Source organism: Parus major, chromosome Z (genome assembly GCF_001522545.3).
Source record: "Parus major isolate Abel chromosome Z, Parus_major1.1, whole genome shotgun sequence".
NCBI classification, from domain to species: Eukaryota; Metazoa; Chordata; class Aves; order Passeriformes; family Paridae; genus Parus; species Parus major.
The window spans coordinates 51,900,704-51,918,076 of NC_031799.1; the positions used below are offsets into that span (position 1 = coordinate 51,900,704).

The window sequence follows — 17,373 nt, forward strand, 5'->3', positions numbered from 1 at the left end:
CCGCTTGTGACCGCGTAAAGTGAGAAACGCCGTCGCGTTTGTCGTCGGGCCGTGATTTTACACCGAAAACCGCCAACAAAACCCCTGCGCCGCGCAGCGAAGTGCCAGGCGGCCCGCTCCGGGCTACGACCGCGGCGCTCAGCTCATGGCGCCCCTCGGGCAGCGCCCTGCGCCCGCAGGCCGGGATGGGAGCCTTCCCAGGGCTAGGCAGAAGAAAGGTAAGGGCGGATGGCGGGCGGGAGCTTTGGCCGAACCCGCCGGCTCCCAGCGCGACCGCACCGCTTCCGCCGCGCAGAGCGAGGCCCAGCGGCGGCGCTGCCGCTGCTCGTCGCCCCCGCCCCAGGCTCCTCCTCCCGCTGCCGGTCGGTCCCAGGGCGCAGGGCTGACATCACGCCCGGGGTTTCCATCCGACCGCGGGAGGGGGAGGCGGAGCGGAGCGGCGGCGTGATGGCGGCGGTCGGCAGGACTTAGGAGTCGGCGGCGGAGCGGCGCGGCGCTAACTCTGTTTTCCCTGCGCCCCTCCCAGCGTGGTCCGGACCCCATTGTTCGAGTGGCGGAGCGACCGAGCCCGCGGCGCGGGCAGCGCGGAGCCGGCAAGAGCAGCGGCGGCCGTCCAGGCCCGCCGCAGCCGCGGGAGCCGCCCGCGACCCGGGGCTGCAGTACGAACGGCAGTACGCCCCGCGGGGCGCAGCGAGGCCTCGGCCCGTGGGGGGGCCCGGGGAGGGCTGGCCGGCCGGGCCCCACGCACTGCAGGTAGGCAGAGGCCGCCATGGCTCCCTTCGCCGGCCGGGAGCCGTGCAGCTGCCGGAGACGGAAGCCAGAAGGGGGGTGGGCGGTGCGGAGGAAATGCGGCCCCGCTGCCGGTCGCGAGGGGGTGGATGCCCGGCGCCGGGCTGGCTCCTCGGGCCCGCTCCCTGTTCGCCGCCGAGAGAGGGAGGGATTCTCCGGGGCCGAGGTGGGCAGTGCGGTCTAGCTGCTCCCGCGCGTTCCTGTGGGGGGAGCCAGTGCGGAGCCGCCCGGGCAGCCCGAGAGCGGCCGCGGCTCCGCTCCGGGCCGTGGGGGGCGCCGGGGGAAGCGATCGTGGAGGGCGGCGGCGGCCTTGGAAGCGCTGCCAGCGAGCGGCGCCCGTGCAGGCCGCGCCGATAGGGGAGCGGGAGGGCGGCCCTGCCCGCGCTCCCTGTGGGCGGCAGCGAGAGTGCGGCGCGGGCATCAGAGGATGAGAGTCAGGATCGGGTCGGCCTGGAGCAGAGAACGGGCGGCGTGGAGAAAGTTTTGCCGCCGCCCGCGGTGTTTACCGGGTGCCCAAGGCGCGGCCGTTCGTGCCGGCGCGGGATCGCTCGGCGCGCCCCCTGCTCTCCCTCTGTGTCCCCGGTCACGCATTGCGGCCCCGCTGTGCATGCGGGGCTCCTTCCGATCGCGATCCCGTCCGTCATCGCCATTGTTTGCGTCCCGGAGCGGCCCGGCCGTGTGAGCACAGGGCAGTGCCCGCCCCAGAGCGAGACTTCCTTCAACACCGCCTCGATGGGCTCGGGGTTGGGCTGTGGCTTGTTCCTGGGTAGCACCCCGGGGCAGACAAGACCCTAATCGCCTTCGCTCCGCTAAGTCTGTGAGGGCGCAAGTTGATCTGATTATTACTGAGGTTACACTTGCGGCCCCTTTACCGTGCGCCTAAACTTTCTCTGGCTGAATCGAATACTGATTGTGCAGTGATCTGGAGTAGGAGACTGATGTGGAATAATGATCATTCCATCTTAGGGATCTTGCTGGTTAGATTTAATGGGAGCTCGTGTTTTTTATCTTCCTGCTCCTTCCCACAACTGCAAGTGGGTAGCATCACGTGTGTTCCTGGAAATGTTTTGTGTATGTTCCACTATGTTTTGTGCATGGAATACATTTCTCTAAGATCTGCTGAGCAGATCTTAGCAGAACATTAGTATTACCTATATCTTCAAGTAGGCGTTTTTTCTTTAATATTTAGATCTGTTTTGTCCTAAATTCAATAGTATGCCCAAAGTTAAGACATGGCATACAGTGCCAATAGCCAGTAAACTGTTCTCACCCTGCAATACTAAAGAAAATGTAATTTCTGTAATTTTTCCTATTCTGCAGCTAGTAGTTCAGCAGAAATTGCCATCTTTATAGCACCATCCATGAAAAGTTGCATAAAGAAGTATGATGGCAAAAAAAATGTATGCTAGAGCCCCACTGCAGACAAAATGCAAGACATTTTCCCTGCATTTCATGTATTTTATTTAGATCTTCCAGTTTTTTAAAAATAACTAATATGAACCTGTTGTTCTCTGGACATTATTTTTTGTTGTTTTCACAGAGAGCAGGAATTTTTTTTTTCTCAGAAAAGGGAATGGTGATAAAATGATCAGCCATGAACAGGTAACACACACAAAAATGCTATTTTTGAGTTACAGACATGATGTCAAACATGCCCCCTTTCAGTGTTAGTGATAAAAAAACCCAGTTTATTTTTGGTATGTCTTTAATTGCACACATGCTTTAGAATTGTGTTAATGTTTTCTTTTCCGATTTTAGGTATTTTGGGAGAAATCTTGAGTACCCACTGAGAACACTAAAGCAAACACGTACAGCATCTGGAAAACATACAGAGTAGCAAGAAGTGGATTCGTGATATCCACCTTGTAACTTGAGTGGACTTTTATTTATTTTTTTAAACTTTAATATTTACAATGAATGGGCACAGTGATGAAGAAAGTGTAAGAAACAGTAGTGGAGAGTCAAGGTAAGCACTTGATTATTTCAGTTATTCTTGGCTATGTATTTTCTTATATTTTGTTTACTAAAACTAATTTATATTTGAATGCTTATATGTGGTGTTTAACAGGCAGATCATAGTTAGGAAGACTGGCTTTGCTTTCTCACAGGTGCTTAATCTGCTTGTTACTTTCACATCATTTCAGCTAAGAATGGGAGTGATCATGTATATGTCTTACATAATAAAGCTGAAGTAGTATTAAAGCCATGTCAGCATCCAGCAGAATAGTATCTCTCTTGAGGAAAAAAGTTCCTGAAGTATCAAAAACATTGAATTAAAAGGTTAAAGCTATCCTCTGTAAAGTGCAAGGCACACATGCGTAATAGGTGTTGTATAAAAACCTAATTAGGGTGTCTTTAAAGGGGCAGTGGTTTGCTCTGGTTTTTGAAATTAAATACTTTATGAATGTGTTGTTCTTCAGAACTGTCAGACTAGTATAGCTGAAAGTGTTAACTTTGTTTTTGGAAGTGAAAGGACTGTTTTCCAGCCGTGTTCTTAACTTAAAAAGAAACCTAAAATCAGTCCTCTAATGTCAAATTATAGTCTTACATCAAGTCTTCCTTCCATCAAGGAAGAACCTGATTAGAATGTCCTTGCGTCCCTGCAGAGTGACAGCCTGTTTGTAGGGGTGGAATAAAGTTCACTTACTAGAACATTTCCAAGTTCAAAAAGCCCCTCCTGCACTACAAAGTTTAGATTTCTAAAACTGGAAATATGATGAACGTTGACATTTAATAATCAACTTGGCAATAAAAGGTGAGTCTTAGACTTCTCCTGCAAGAGGTGGTTTGTGACTATGCTGTTTTTCTGCCCCTCTTCCTGTCAGATTACAGCCTGTTGAACTGGTTAGTTAATTCTGTCAGTGAGAGGGCCATAACAAAGACTGCATTTTGCAGACTATGAAACTTCTAGTTGGGTAGAACGAGATCTGAATGATTGCCTCAAGAGAAGACATGAAGAGCATATACCTGCCAGCTAATCAGCCAGCATGTGGTGGCCATCAAAATTGTGCAGTGTATGATGGACTGGAAAGGCAGGGAAGAGAGAATTGTTTTAGGTGACCCTGGGTGCAAATCACAAAGAAATTTATAAACAGTGAAACGAAAGAGACTTTTAAAATTCTTGTGTATATTTATGTCAATCTTCTTGTTATACATGGAAACAGTAGTTAAACATGGAAAGACAGTAGATTTTCGATTTTGCAAATAATTCATAAGCTCTAACATACAGTAATTTTTGAAGTTTTCTGCTTCCTATAAAGTTGATACTGTTACAGTTAACAATCAAATTTGGATTCTCTTCTGGGGCAAAATATTGTTTGTTATTTAAAAAAAAAAAGACAAAGCAAAACCTTCCAACAAACATGAACCTACCTGGGACAAGGTAGTGTGTGAATTTCCTTACTACTTGAAAGAAACCACCTTGCTAAAGGTCTGTGGAGAAACTGTTTTTATTGAATTATGATTGCCCATAAATATCTGTATATCAAAGTTATTCAAAAGCTGTAGCAGTTCATAAGCCTAAAACAATTCAATGTCATAAAGCTCACATAAATTTAATGAAAAATAAATATCAGGAGGATGCACAGTACTCAAAACTTCATATTTGCCTGGGAAGCGAGACTTTATGCTTCATCTTAAGTGTCCTGCTGAGCTCATCTTAAAACTTAAAAAAAATTTAAAATTGCAACAGCTGTTTTTCCTAGGCTTGTATCACTTGATAACCCCGTAGTCTAATTCACAGGCAGGCCTTGGAAAATTTGTTTTCATGTTCATTATCAGAAAGTTGTTCATGTAAGTGAAGCGAGAAAACTTGCTATTTTAAATCGTGGAACCCTCCTCTGTCTAACCTAGTTCCATTATTAAAATAATACAGTATATTTTTATATTACTTACTCTTGGGTTATAGCTGACTTGTTTTTTTTACTTTAATTGGTAGTTTTCCAGTACTCTAGATGATTTTCACTGTGAGGTGAGGTGCCTTAGCAAGCTGCAGTTATGGACAGATAGTTAACTGTAACTTGGGAAGTGTTGCTGTAATTATCCTTTAGATCTGGAAATGTGAATTTCAGAGAGTGGAGTAGAAATTGGCAACAGAATATGTTTACTAATCTCATAGTGAATCCATTCTGTTCAGAATGCTAAGGGTGGAAGTGAAATTAGTGAAGAAAGCAATTGAGAATTGCTGCTGGAGAATAAATTGCATAGAAGATCAAATTCAAGAATTAGTTGGAAAAAAGAAGTGAATAGTGATAATCTACCAGGAGCATTGGTGTTAACTAGGAGAAGTCTTTGAAAATTTGTGTCAGTTTGCAAATTTGATACTTTGCAAGTGCAGTAAAGCCATTTCTTTTGGTGTATGGTGTCAACTTCAATTGCTGTCATTCTGGAGTGATAATAACAATGGGATGTAGGGGAGTCACCATCATTACTTCAGAAAGTTAAGCAGTGGATCATGGCTGCATTTAAAAACACACATGGTGTGTTATGGAAACACCATGACTTGAAAAAATTGTGGAAAGCTTGTGGTATTCTTAGCAGTAGGAGGGCTGGAGAAGAGATTGATCATATAGATCTTTGACTTGATGCACTGTTGTAAGGGATTGTAGTTGTCCTTTATTCACTGTGTCTAGCTGTGAAGGTGATTTTTTTTTTTTTTCTGAAGTGAGAAGAGTGAACAGTTTTCCATACTGCTTCTTAGCTTTCGCCACACTGCTTCATACCTTTCCAGAGTTGCATCTATTAATCTGTCTGCTAGATCACTAGAAAACTTCCTGTGGTTGCATGTGTTGGTCCTGACATTGTTTTGCTGCAGGTGGAGAAGTGCACAGCCACACCATTTGGACTTTCCTTTCCTATTCCAGCAACCTTTGAAGCTCTAAATCAGTACTAGAACTGAGCCTGTTGGAAATTACTGTAAACATTGTTAACTAGTCTTGTTGCTTGGTGTTCCAATGTCTGTCTAGTAATCACAGTGGAGTCTACTTTCCAGCTTCTTTTTTACTTGAAATAAGTATTCTGTAATGTTTTTGAGTAGCTCAAGCTAAAATATCACAGTTACTGTTCATCTGGATAGCAAGTGAGTGTAGACACAAAGACACAAAGTACGCTTCTTAGCCTACTTACTGGCAGTACGCTAAGAAGCTTACTCAAGAGGAGCATGTTTGTATAGCATTCTTGTTAGCATTCAGAACAATTCAGGGTACAAACTTCAATATGAATGTACACATTTGAGTTACATAGTAATAAGAAAGCTTAATCAGCAAGGAAGGGCAGTTGTACCTGAACTGCAAGACAAGTGCCAGGTAGAACAGGGACTGCAGCAATGAAATGCTGGCACTATTTGAATAACAATCTGATTTCCCATATATTTGCTCTTATATGTTTCTGCAGAACAAGGTATAAAGGACCTGGGCATACCTTCCTTTCCTCGGTAAAAAGGCATATTCTCACTGTAGCTTGAGTGGAAGGTAACTGGCCATTTTTGCAGTAAGCAGGAAGCAGCTGCTTAATACCAAAGACTTCTACAAGTCATTATACACTTGAAAATTAATTTTAAGAGAAGATAGTAATTTCAGTGTGTTTAATTAGTTTTGTGGATTGTGTGGTTTGTGGATCACATAATTAAGTAAAGAGTAAGGACTTAGTCAACAGGCTTCATTTTACTATATAAATGCATACTTTCCATAGAAAGTAAAAAAAGATTTGTTGAAAGCTTCGACTTTACGTTCTCGTAGAACGTAGTATAAATTGACCAAGCATATTTGCAGAATTACTCGCATGCATTACTACTTTTTAGTAGGAGTTTAATAGATAATATTAGTAAAAATATGTGTATACAGTAAGAGGGAGCATATATAAAATAATATATATTTAGATACATACTTAATGCACAGGAATTCTCAGATCAACAAAAGTACCTGAATGGTAAAGAAAACTGTTGGTAGCATATAGTATATATATATCTATACATACATATTTATGTATAGACACACATACATATATGTATATGTACTTTATAGTGTATAAAGCAAGCTCTTTGCAGTATTTTCTCTTTAATTAACAAATTAATAGAAATAAATCTCTTTAATTAACAAATTACTATTTTTATCAGGAATAATCTCTTACAGAATTAAGCATATGAAAGCATGGTAAGGTGTCCAAATCCAAGTTAAAAGCATCTTTTCAATTCTTTTTGGAAGAATTCAGATAGTGCATGTATCCAGACCCAAGTGTTTTTTTCCCTAGAAAGCTTTCCAACTAAAAGAAAAATAATATAAATTCATGGTCTGGCTCTTGATCTGCATGTGATCTTAAGTTTGATTTTGAACTTCTGCTGAAGTTTATCCGTGGTTTTTGTCTAACCCAACTGATACCACATACCTGTGCCACATATTTTAAATTGAATTCATCTATTCTGAGAGTCTCAAGATTTTAGCTGATGCAAGCTTTTCGTGTTCCTCAAGACAAATTGAAGTTTTGTAATACCAGCAGTGTATGCATTAGGCCTGTCCAGATGAGGCCCCTCAGCTGGCTTCAACTGGCTTTATTTTTTTATTTTTTTTTTAATTCCATTTAATACTTTTTTGCTGCTGGTCTCTAAGGAGCTTCTGGTAAAGACATCTCCATGTTGCTGCTGGATCCAGCTGTGTGTTAAAGGCTGGTCACATTACACAACAAAGTAGTAGACACCTGCATAATCATTGATACCTCCTGCCTGTGAAGGGTTCCTGGGACTTCCTTCTGCTCCTAAGAAGTGTGACTTGCATTTTTCAAATAAAGACTTGCAGCGTAGCTCGTAGGGTCATGAAAGCTGGTAGGTAATCAGTTTAATTTTGGTAACATTGCTTTGTTTACAGCAGTAGCAGCAGATAATCAGTCTGCAGGACAGGAAATGCAATGTGTTAGCCCATACCAAGAAAACTCAGTTGAGTTCATACTCTTTAGTAGCTGAGGACAGGAAATAACAATTGGCAGATTGAACATTATATTCTTTGTGCCCTCTATTCTTTACTGGCAATGACGAATAAGATAAATCTACCTTATGCACTATAATTAAGTTTTATAGTTAAGATTTCTTAAAGAAATAAAACTAGAAAAGTGTACTATTTACAAAGCATTTGCCTGTAGAAACTTACTTGCTATTTTACGAGTTTGGCATTTAGTATCTGTTACTTCTGTGCATTTTGAATCGCCTCTTCATATTCCACTGCTTTTCTTCCTTCATCTTGTTTAAAAAAACCCCAACAACCAAGGAGCAAAGGACACAGTCCATTGTCATCTCAGATATGTTTCAAAGACTCTGCAGATAGTAATCTCTTTCTTTTTTAGTGTGTTGAACTTCGGTTTGCTTAAGTTGTACTCTCTGTCTTGCTAGCCTTGAAACAGAAGATCAGTCAGGTCACATTGTCTAGTGAATGTACTTGAAATCAGTGATATTAAATTAGCTGTTCTTGGATCAGTTATTATCCTAGACAAGATTCTTAAATTTTCTGTCAGCTCTTTTGCAATGTGACTTGTTTAGCTTTCCATTTTAGGATTTGTATTCCTAGTGCCCAGTTTCTCATTTTATGATCCTCTCCAGGGCACCTGGTTTTAAAGCAGCTAAGCATGGCTCTGTGGCAGGATACTTGTTTTAAGCCCATCATTTCCCTAAAGCATTCCCTGGTCTCATTGCATAGGTATTTATTTGGGGGAGCTGGAAAAAAATACTACATTTATTTTAACCTGTTACCTTCTTTGGTATCTTCTTTAACCTATGTTGCTTTTATTTCAAAGAATTTGCAAATAAATAGTGCGTTCAGGCATTGAATTGTGAACTTGTAGGGAGAACCCAGAGACAGCGTTCATTAAAAAAAAAACACTGACAAATTCCTTCAGTGTGTGTAAATTCCATACCAAATCAGATTTGACATGCTGCTGTACAGATGGAACTATTAAGAGCTAGAGGTAAAAGGTTTCTTAGGGGCATATCCTGGAAATTGCTTTTTCTAGACTTTACACCTCAGTTTGTCAACATACATGAAACTAATTTTTTCTGTAGAACTTCCATCCTGAGACTTGCTGTTCATTTTCAGAGTATGCTGGTGTCCTGCTACTGAAAGTTACTGCTGACTGCTGAATTTTTCATTGTTACTGGGGTTTGTTTGCACAGTGAATAAACAGTCTAACTTCAGCAGTACTAAGGAGATCATCATTAGGGCTTTATCCATCATGTTTGTTTCTATTTTCCGTATCCTTATGAGGGTCCACTGTTAGGCAGTCTTTTATATTACTGTCTTTGTTTAGTTTGAAGAGGGGAGGTTCAGTTTTTGAGTGTTTGTTTTTTCTATTTCAGTTCAGCAAAGTGAATGCAATGTAAGGTATTTTATTCAGGAGCACCTTTAAACACATAATGACATTTTCATATTACCTTTTAAAAAAATAAGTAATACATGCAATTTGCTTGGAGGTGGAGGAGGGATGAAGGCTTATATGATACAGAAGACAGGCTTAAATTTTGTTTTGATTAATGGAGTTAAGTTCCTAAAAGCATAAATGGACTTTAGTGGTTAATCTTAGTAAATATTCTATTACTGTTTATTTTATATTAACACCTCTTTTATGTAGCGTACCTTGTTTTTCCCTGTTTGCATCTGCACTTCCTGTTCTGGTCTTGATAGTGTTTAGAATTTCTGTAGCCATTTGGCTCCTTGGAATCCCAGTCATCTGGGAAGAGGGCAAGAAAAAAAGTCAAGTTGGACAATAAGGTAAAATTGGTTAGAGGAGGTCAACAGTATGAGACCAGAGCAAGGAAGGGGTAGAGATAATGTGGCATGGTAAAGTAGGATGAATTTGATTCATGACAAACATTCTCAGTTAACTGAGAACGAAGTCTGTAATGCTAATAGTTTCTCTGATTATGTTAGGTGAAGTGACTGTTCTGCCAGGAGACTTGAGTGAAAAAAATGAGTTCCAACTTTTTACTGTCCTGCAGAGAGACAGTCTTGAATAAGTTTGGAAAGGCTGAGGAAGAGAGGTAGATCCTAATTTGTGCTGCCCTAAAAATAGTGGAGTTTTCTTTTAGTTATCACTTTTAATCAGGCTTTAATCAGGAAGAAAGAAAAAGTAGATACAAATGCACTGGCAAAGGAAAAGGCTGCTTAAGTTGTATCTAGGCCATCTGTCCTATTCCACTTTAGGAGCATGGGTAAGGTATCCACTTTTGTGCTTTGCTGAACTGTTTCCAGCAGAGCAACTTAAGCAAAGACCCTGGCTTGTATTGAAAGAATTGTCAAGAAATAACACTTGGCATCCCTTTTTCTGTTAAAGGAACTCTTAAGAGAGGGAACCAGAAGCACTGTTCCTGAGACAGTATTTTTGTAGCATGATAAAGCAACAGACAGCTAATTATGACAGTATTCCAATCAGTGTTTGAGGAAATACTCAATGTTCCTTGCATCCTCCCCCTAGAGATATGACGCCAGAATCTCAGTAATTATTAATGTCAGTTCAGGTGATGAATTTTGAGAAAGTCAGTGGTATTATTTTGCCCTAATGGGCATTGCTTGTTGCAAGGAAAGTTGGTCAAATTACGGACCCTATTTAAACTACGTCAACTGACACTTAAAGTTCTTTGGCTAGAAAATAAATTGCTTGTAGACTGTACCTTTGAAGATTCAAAGTTAAAGAATCCCACAGGCAAACATGAAAAAGAAAGCAACCAGGTATTATGTCTACTTTGGTACCTTTTTTGCAGAACTTTATTGCATTATTTCTTTAAACAAGTAAAGTGCCTTTCTGTCAGAAAGATTTTGGTCCTTATTGCAGCAATGATTTTAAAAGTCAAATTTTAGCACAGTATGAAATAGTCTAACTTACCATTTGGTTTGCAGTGGTAGCTTCCATTGAGTATTTTCAGAAAATACGTATTTTCTTCTTATTTCACATATCCTTTCCTTTTACACTTCAAGGAAGATTAAAAATTTCTGGAATTCTGCTGATACAAGTTGTTTAAATCAGCGATTACTTGTTAAAATACGAGATACCTTGTCTTCATGCTCTGAAAAGCTTTTAGACCCCTCTCTCCAGCTGATAATTATTTTTGACTTGTTATAGCTGGATGTTGGAGTGCCCCATTTCAGATGAAGAAAATGTCAGCTGAGCTACTAAAAATCTGTCTGAAAATTCTGTATGTATTTTCCTATGATCTTCAAAAACTTAAACAATTCCATTTAAAAAATTGATAAACAGGCTGTAAATTTGCAGTGGTGTTGGTGCTACAAGTTCTCTATGTTGTTGCCATTTTATTAGTCACATCCCTGCCATGTGACATAGAAAAGGAGAGAGATGGTATGTAGTAAATGTGCTAAAATTGAATAATACAAAAGACACCTTTTTCGTTTGAAATTGGTTTAGGGTTTTTTCCAAGATTCTATGTTGATTTCCACTGGTTTATGCTTCAGTTAAAGAACAGCTGTCTCAAGAGATACCGCCTGATCATTCCTGTTTGTTTCTTTCCATGTCTTCATAGATGCTTAAGAGTGATTATGATGGCAGAGGCTGTTTAGAAGAGCTCTGTCCATTCTCTCTGTGGATGGTACTGACACCATAGGGGACATTGGATAGGGCAGCAATATCAATGTCAGAAAAAGTTTTTTTTATATACCCTCACCATTGGTGAGGACTGAATGTGTTTTCAGAGTGTGGCAGTGCATACTGTTACCAGGATGAATAGTGTAAATAATTTCTGTAACTCAGAGCAAAGGCAGGAGAAGTTAAAGAGAAATTTTACAGCTCTGTGTTTCTTGTTTCTGTGTTCCCCTTTTACTATGAGGACATGACAGATGTAAATGCTCTCCTTGAGTGCTTGTGTGTAAATGTATATGCTTTTCTTAAGTAATTCCATTTTTATTCTTAAGTTTAGCATCTGGCATACTAGGATTTAATCTGAATTACTTCTCATGTGGAAGAGGGTCATAGTTAACTCTGCAAAAGGGATTACAGATTGATGTTCATTTTTAATAATCAAGGCTTGCTTAATATATCTGGGTTAAGGAGATAGGAGGACATCTCTCCTTTACCTTTTTTTTTATCCCTTAGTGTAGTGGTCTCCAAAATTGTTGGTTGCACACTCCTGTCAATATTTCAGCATGCTTTTCAATGTATATATAGTTCTTTCATGAAGTATATACATGTAGTAATACTTGTACTAGAATCTGCCTTATAAAACCTGCACAAAAAAATTTAAAAGTATGAGATAAGGATTTAATATCTGGAAATATTAGGTTTTTATTGGTAAAAGAACCCTTGTAGCACTTACTAAAAAAATACTAAGAATATTCTTGTTTAGTAATATCTTGGTTTAACATTTTGTGACACAGTGGTTTGAAGGTATGGTTCTTCATTAAGTTTATTTTACTGACTAGCACATCTGAAGAAGATACTTAGAAAAGATACATGGCTTCAGAGGGAAGAAGTGCATTGTTTACTGCACTTACTGAGTCATAGTACTACTTTTTTCAAACCCATCAGCTAATTATGCAAAGGTTTTTCTTAAATTTTGTTTAGTAAATTTCAAACTACCCTGTCACTCATTTCGTCATATTAATGTGAAGGGATTGCAGTTTTCATGTGTTTAACAAATGGGTTCAAAACCCATTGAAATGTCTTGAAAGATTTTTTAAAAGGCTGGAAATTTTTATCTCCCACCTTTTAATGTGTATTGATACAATAGCTTTTTTTAGGTGATGTGCGTTGGTTTTAGTAATAGGATCACATAGTGATGGAAACCTTTCCAAACATCTGTTTTCAAAATCCTATCTCTATGGCATGAGTTTCTTTTGAAAAACAGCTGCTTTTCCACTGTTAGAATGCCACCTTCATTTGGAAGGGTTACATAAAGTCTGTTTATTTTTTCAAAAATATCTGCTCCACAGCATACTACTGGTAACAAATTGTTTCCACAGAAATGGTAGTATATTCAAAACACTTTTCTTCTTAAAACAAACAACACCCTCAGAACTCACCCAAAACTAATATTCCTGGTCAACAACGCTTCTTAGCAGTTCAATCTCTTATGGTATAAATATTTTTTATGTTCATTTACTATCTTGTTACAAAGTATTGTAAATATTTTACTATTTAGTGGACTTGTTTTCATAAAATTGGGAACATCAGTGGCTTCTTGCATTCTTCTGGCTCCAGATTCCTTGCTGCAATAGCTTGCCTATTGTTGGTGGAGTGGATGAATTCATTTTGTTACACTTTGCTAGTTGCATTTACAGAGTTTTTTTCATTAAACCTTTTTTTTTCCTTTTCCTTTTTTAATTAAAGAAGTAGTTTACTATTGATAAAATTATTTCTCTAATGCTTTTGCTTTAGTGATTTAGGAAAAGTAATTTTTTGTGTACCTTGCTATTGAAAGTCCCGAACTTGGGACATGTTAGGAGCATCTGTGCTTTGATCCAACTATAAAGCAAACTTCCTGAAACGGATGATTTGTTCTAATACTAATTTGTTTCTTCAAATCTTCAGGAATGTTTTCTGTTTTCTTTCAACACTGTTTGCTGACAAAAAAATGTGCATCAGTTTGTCGCTGTAGTTTTCCATGCATCATTTTAGCTATTTTTAAGCAACAAAAACTCAATTCTCTTATGGCATGTAGTTTTTTCCCCCTTGATCTTAAGTAGGATAGCCTTAGTGCAGGCTGCTAAACATTTATCATTAAATTAAGGGACATTTTTTAAAGTACAGGATTGACTATTGCATTTTTTTAAACATTGCTGGAAAAAATGAAGGTTTATCTTTGTGTTCTGGATGGTTAGTTTTTAGTTTTTGGATGTCTTGCTAATTTTCATGGTTTTGTGGTACCATTGGCTAATATCTCAAGATAGGGTAAGAGTAATTGTTAACTTTGGTAAGTAATATTTTGAATAGTCTTGATAATTGAAATTTTCTTTAATCCAGCTTCTTGTCAGATGTCACTAAATTGTCGTTGTTACCTTGGAATATAGCCTATGAAGAGCTTGTACTGCAGTAGAAGTGTCAGCGTTGTCATTTTCTTTTCACATGCACTTGCAGTACCTTCAGTCCATTGTTCCCTTACAGGACTCTTTAAAATACTTCTCCATTCTGTAAGCGTCAGTTAAGTTAAAACTAAGTAATACTATCCATTAATCCACCTTATCAGGCAGAGACCAGGTGCAGTCTGTCTCACTGCACACAGAAGGAATGGATTGATCACAGCACTCACACCCATCTGGGTTGTGGAGCACATACTTCCCCCCTGGGCCCTCAACTGCCTTATGTGACACTGGCCCATCAGACATATGGGCTGAGTGAGCTTACAAGTGTCAAACCTTCACATATGAAGGTTTGTCAAATTCACATATGAAATATTTGAATGTTTGTAGAGTTGAATTTGCGGTATGGGGTTTTCTTTTTTTCTTTTTTTTTTATTTTATGGGTTACTCTGTTTTGGTTTTTTTTTGTTTGTCTTAGAAAAAAATAAGTTAAATACCAGTTTCAATATATTCTTTACATACCCCCACGAGTTGTCTTGCACACCTTCTGTGCGCTCCTCTTTAAAAACCATCATCTTCATGAGCCACTGTTGTCTCCTCAGGCTGTGGTGAGGCTGGGAGAGGGGGAAGCTGTTTCTCTTTCAAAGAACATCTTACAGCAAATACTGCAGCTAAAAGGCTGGCTGCTTAGCACATGATAAAGCCCTTAGGTAACTAATGGTATTCTTCCCAAGAGTTTGAAGTATGGAGTGTCTTTATCACTAGGAAGGCTGCATTTAAGAGATAGTTTCTCTGTTAAGTACCAAAGCAGGGTCACTCTGGCTTGTGGGGTACTGTGAAGGAATGACTCATAGTTAAGTTTTGTTTAGGTCAGCACTACATGTGAAACAAAAATAAAAGTACAGATAGTGCCCCAGTGATGTTACATCTTCAGAGGCAAAGTGCTAGAAACCGTTGGTCTCTGTGTGTTAAATTGAGACAATATAGTAAACTGCTAATATCTATCTGAGTAGAAGTTGAAATGGAAAACTGCTGCTACATTGGGTTTTCAGTAAGACTTCATTTTCACTGCCCCGTTTTTCCATTATGGACACTGCTTAAGAGACATGGCTAGAAAACGCCTCAGATAGATTTCACTTTTCCATTTGTTGTGGTGCAGGGAAAACCTAGTTCTTTATTCTCCTCTTTATGTAACTTTTCTCCCTTTGTCCCAAGTAAATCTGTGCATATTTTGGCGGATCTCTTCAGTTTTAGAAAAAGTTACATAGGTTTTTGTTTTTACTTACCTGCTGCTGCTTTCTTGCAGGTATTTTGTAGAAAACTAGTTTACATTGGAAGTAGATCATTAGCTGAGTGTGATATTGGTCTAAAACTGCTCTGGTGAGATATGTCAAGAAACAAAAAAAAAAACTTGATAATAAACTATTCTTTCTGTCTGCCTTGTAAATACAAAGCTTTAGAACTAATTAAGGACTAATCCTTAGGCTAAAAAATTCTATTCAATTTCTGTTTGAATAGATATCTAGTCCTGCTAGACAATAGAGGGGTGGTATTTTTTTAGTTGATACAAAAATGTTCTCTTTAAACTGCTATGTTATACAAAATATTATCATTGGAAGTGCTAGATATTTTTTTTAAGTACTGGAAGAGCAAAGGGACACTATGCATCTGGGAGTGTATAATATTTTTATCTTTGCATAAACTTGTTCTTTTGGGTCTTTGACTTGTAAGATAGAAAGAAAAATATTAATTCTCTCTAACACTGAAAATACTTTACACACTGCAAACTGAGCCCTAAGCCTGTAGTTCTTACTATAGGTGTGGTTTTTGCCTTATGTGCCCCATCACTGTTGCTGTTGGTTCAAATTCTTCATATTGCTGCGGAGGAAAGAAAGTCCTTTGATGTATGGACTGTTGCAGCTATTAGGGATTTGTAGGTGTTATATCTCATGTAGACATTGCTTCTCTATACTGTCTTAAATATCTGCAATTTGTCTTTATGCAGAGCTTATTTGTTATTCCACTTTCCATCTCCTTTGCAAACAAGAGCTTTGGGTTTCTGACTTACAGTGCTGTCTTTGTGCCTCCAAGTTTCAGGTTGAAGCAGTGTATGAAAGTACGTGATAAAAGGAACATTGCTTTGATAGCCCTCAGAGCCTGTTAGTTACTTGTCCCGTGGAAAGTCAACAGTGAAGATTTTTGCTATTTAGTAGAAATGAAGACTTATTTTTTATTCTTACCTTATTTTTTTAATATGCACTGTAGTTCCATGAAGATATCTGGGAGCATGTGGTGCAGAGGCAGAACTTGGAGTTCACACAAGTTTCACACAACTGAATTAATTTGGATGATTATAGTTGAAGTAAGCTCATCACAATAGCCTTGTGTGTTTGAACTCCTGTAGAGCTTTTTGTAAGCTAATTTCAAACATTTTATGCATTTATGTAAATTGATATAGCTTATTAAACATCGATAAGTGTTTCAGCAAGTCGTTGTCGTTACCTTAGTTGTAAAATGACTTCAGGCTGTTCAGTTTGTCTTTTCGCCTTGTTCTGATTCAACACTGTGGGATAAGAAAGCTTAGTAAATATTATTGATGCTGTAGTCTTTGAATTTCATATGACAGTTTTTTCCTGTTCTGTGTACCATACGTTAATCCCTGGTAGGGACCCTATGTTATTCTTCATGCATAATATCATTAGGGCAACTCTAAATCAGTTGTGGTGAACTTTATTATTTGTTTTTCCCTCTTGTAATTGCACTAATTTCTCTCCCCATTCCTTTAACTCCTGAGTGCAAGTTTGTTTTGTAGTCTTGCATTTATCAGTAATGTGGTTGAATTGAGATTTTTACTTTGTCAGGTGTTACTTTGAGTTGTGATTTAGTTGTATTAGGCTGCTCTTCTCCAAATCAGGCCAATTTATTTTGAGAAGCAGGGATTAAGGAATAGCACTTACTTTGCTGGTCCTTCTCATGGGAATTCATTACCAGACTCAGAGCTTTGATGAGAGCTAGCTGGCAAGATATAAGGTACCTGTGTTTTTTCTTTGAATACTGTATGATGTGCATCAATATCCACATATTGACATGTTGGTATTGTTTAACAGAGACCTTAGATGATAACTAGCTGATCTCTTAGTAAATAATAAGATGTGGCATTAGGTGTTTTTTTGCATCCAACTCTACAGCAAATAGTGTTATCCACTAGAGTTTTATTTTCCCTATTTCAGTCTCTTGGTTTTGAAATTACACTCGATTCCTGTGAAAAACATCAAACAACTTAAAACATCCCATCAATTGTTTATCCCTGGAGATGTCTGTCGTGGTTTAAAACCAATAACTAAGAAAATTACTTATTTCTTGCTGTGAGATATGGATTAGAACAAGAGCAAAACAGGCATAAAACTTAAAAGGAATAAAAAAAGTTTATTGACAAACTACAATAATAAGAACACCAGAATAAACTTTCAGAAAAACCTTTTCATCCCCTATCTACCCACTATTCCCTTGTTCACATGACAATGGAGACAAAAACTTTGGAACTTTGGTGGTTAAAACAGTCCCAATTCTTGCTACAGTCTTT

General features: G+C 39.1%; 1 protein-coding gene across 3 annotated transcripts in view; it reads left to right on the top strand.

The window, feature by feature from the left end:
• The first annotated feature begins 431 nt into the window (after window positions 1-431).
• Window positions 432-17,373, top strand: part of CHD1 (chromodomain helicase DNA binding protein 1) — a 56,214-nt gene continuing 39,272 nt past the window's right edge. The window contains exons 1-2 of one of the 3 annotated variants that reach the window (XM_015652409.3): window positions 432-753; window positions 2,548-2,755. In XM_015652409.3, coding sequence (XP_015507895.1) covers window positions 2,703-2,755 — 53 coding nt within the window. In that variant the 5' untranslated portion in view covers window positions 432-753; window positions 2,548-2,702. Of the gene's footprint in view, window positions 754-881; window positions 956-2,547; window positions 2,756-17,373 lie in introns of those variants that run through there. The other 2 variants (XM_015652411.3, XM_015652410.3) reach the window with 2 other exon arrangements.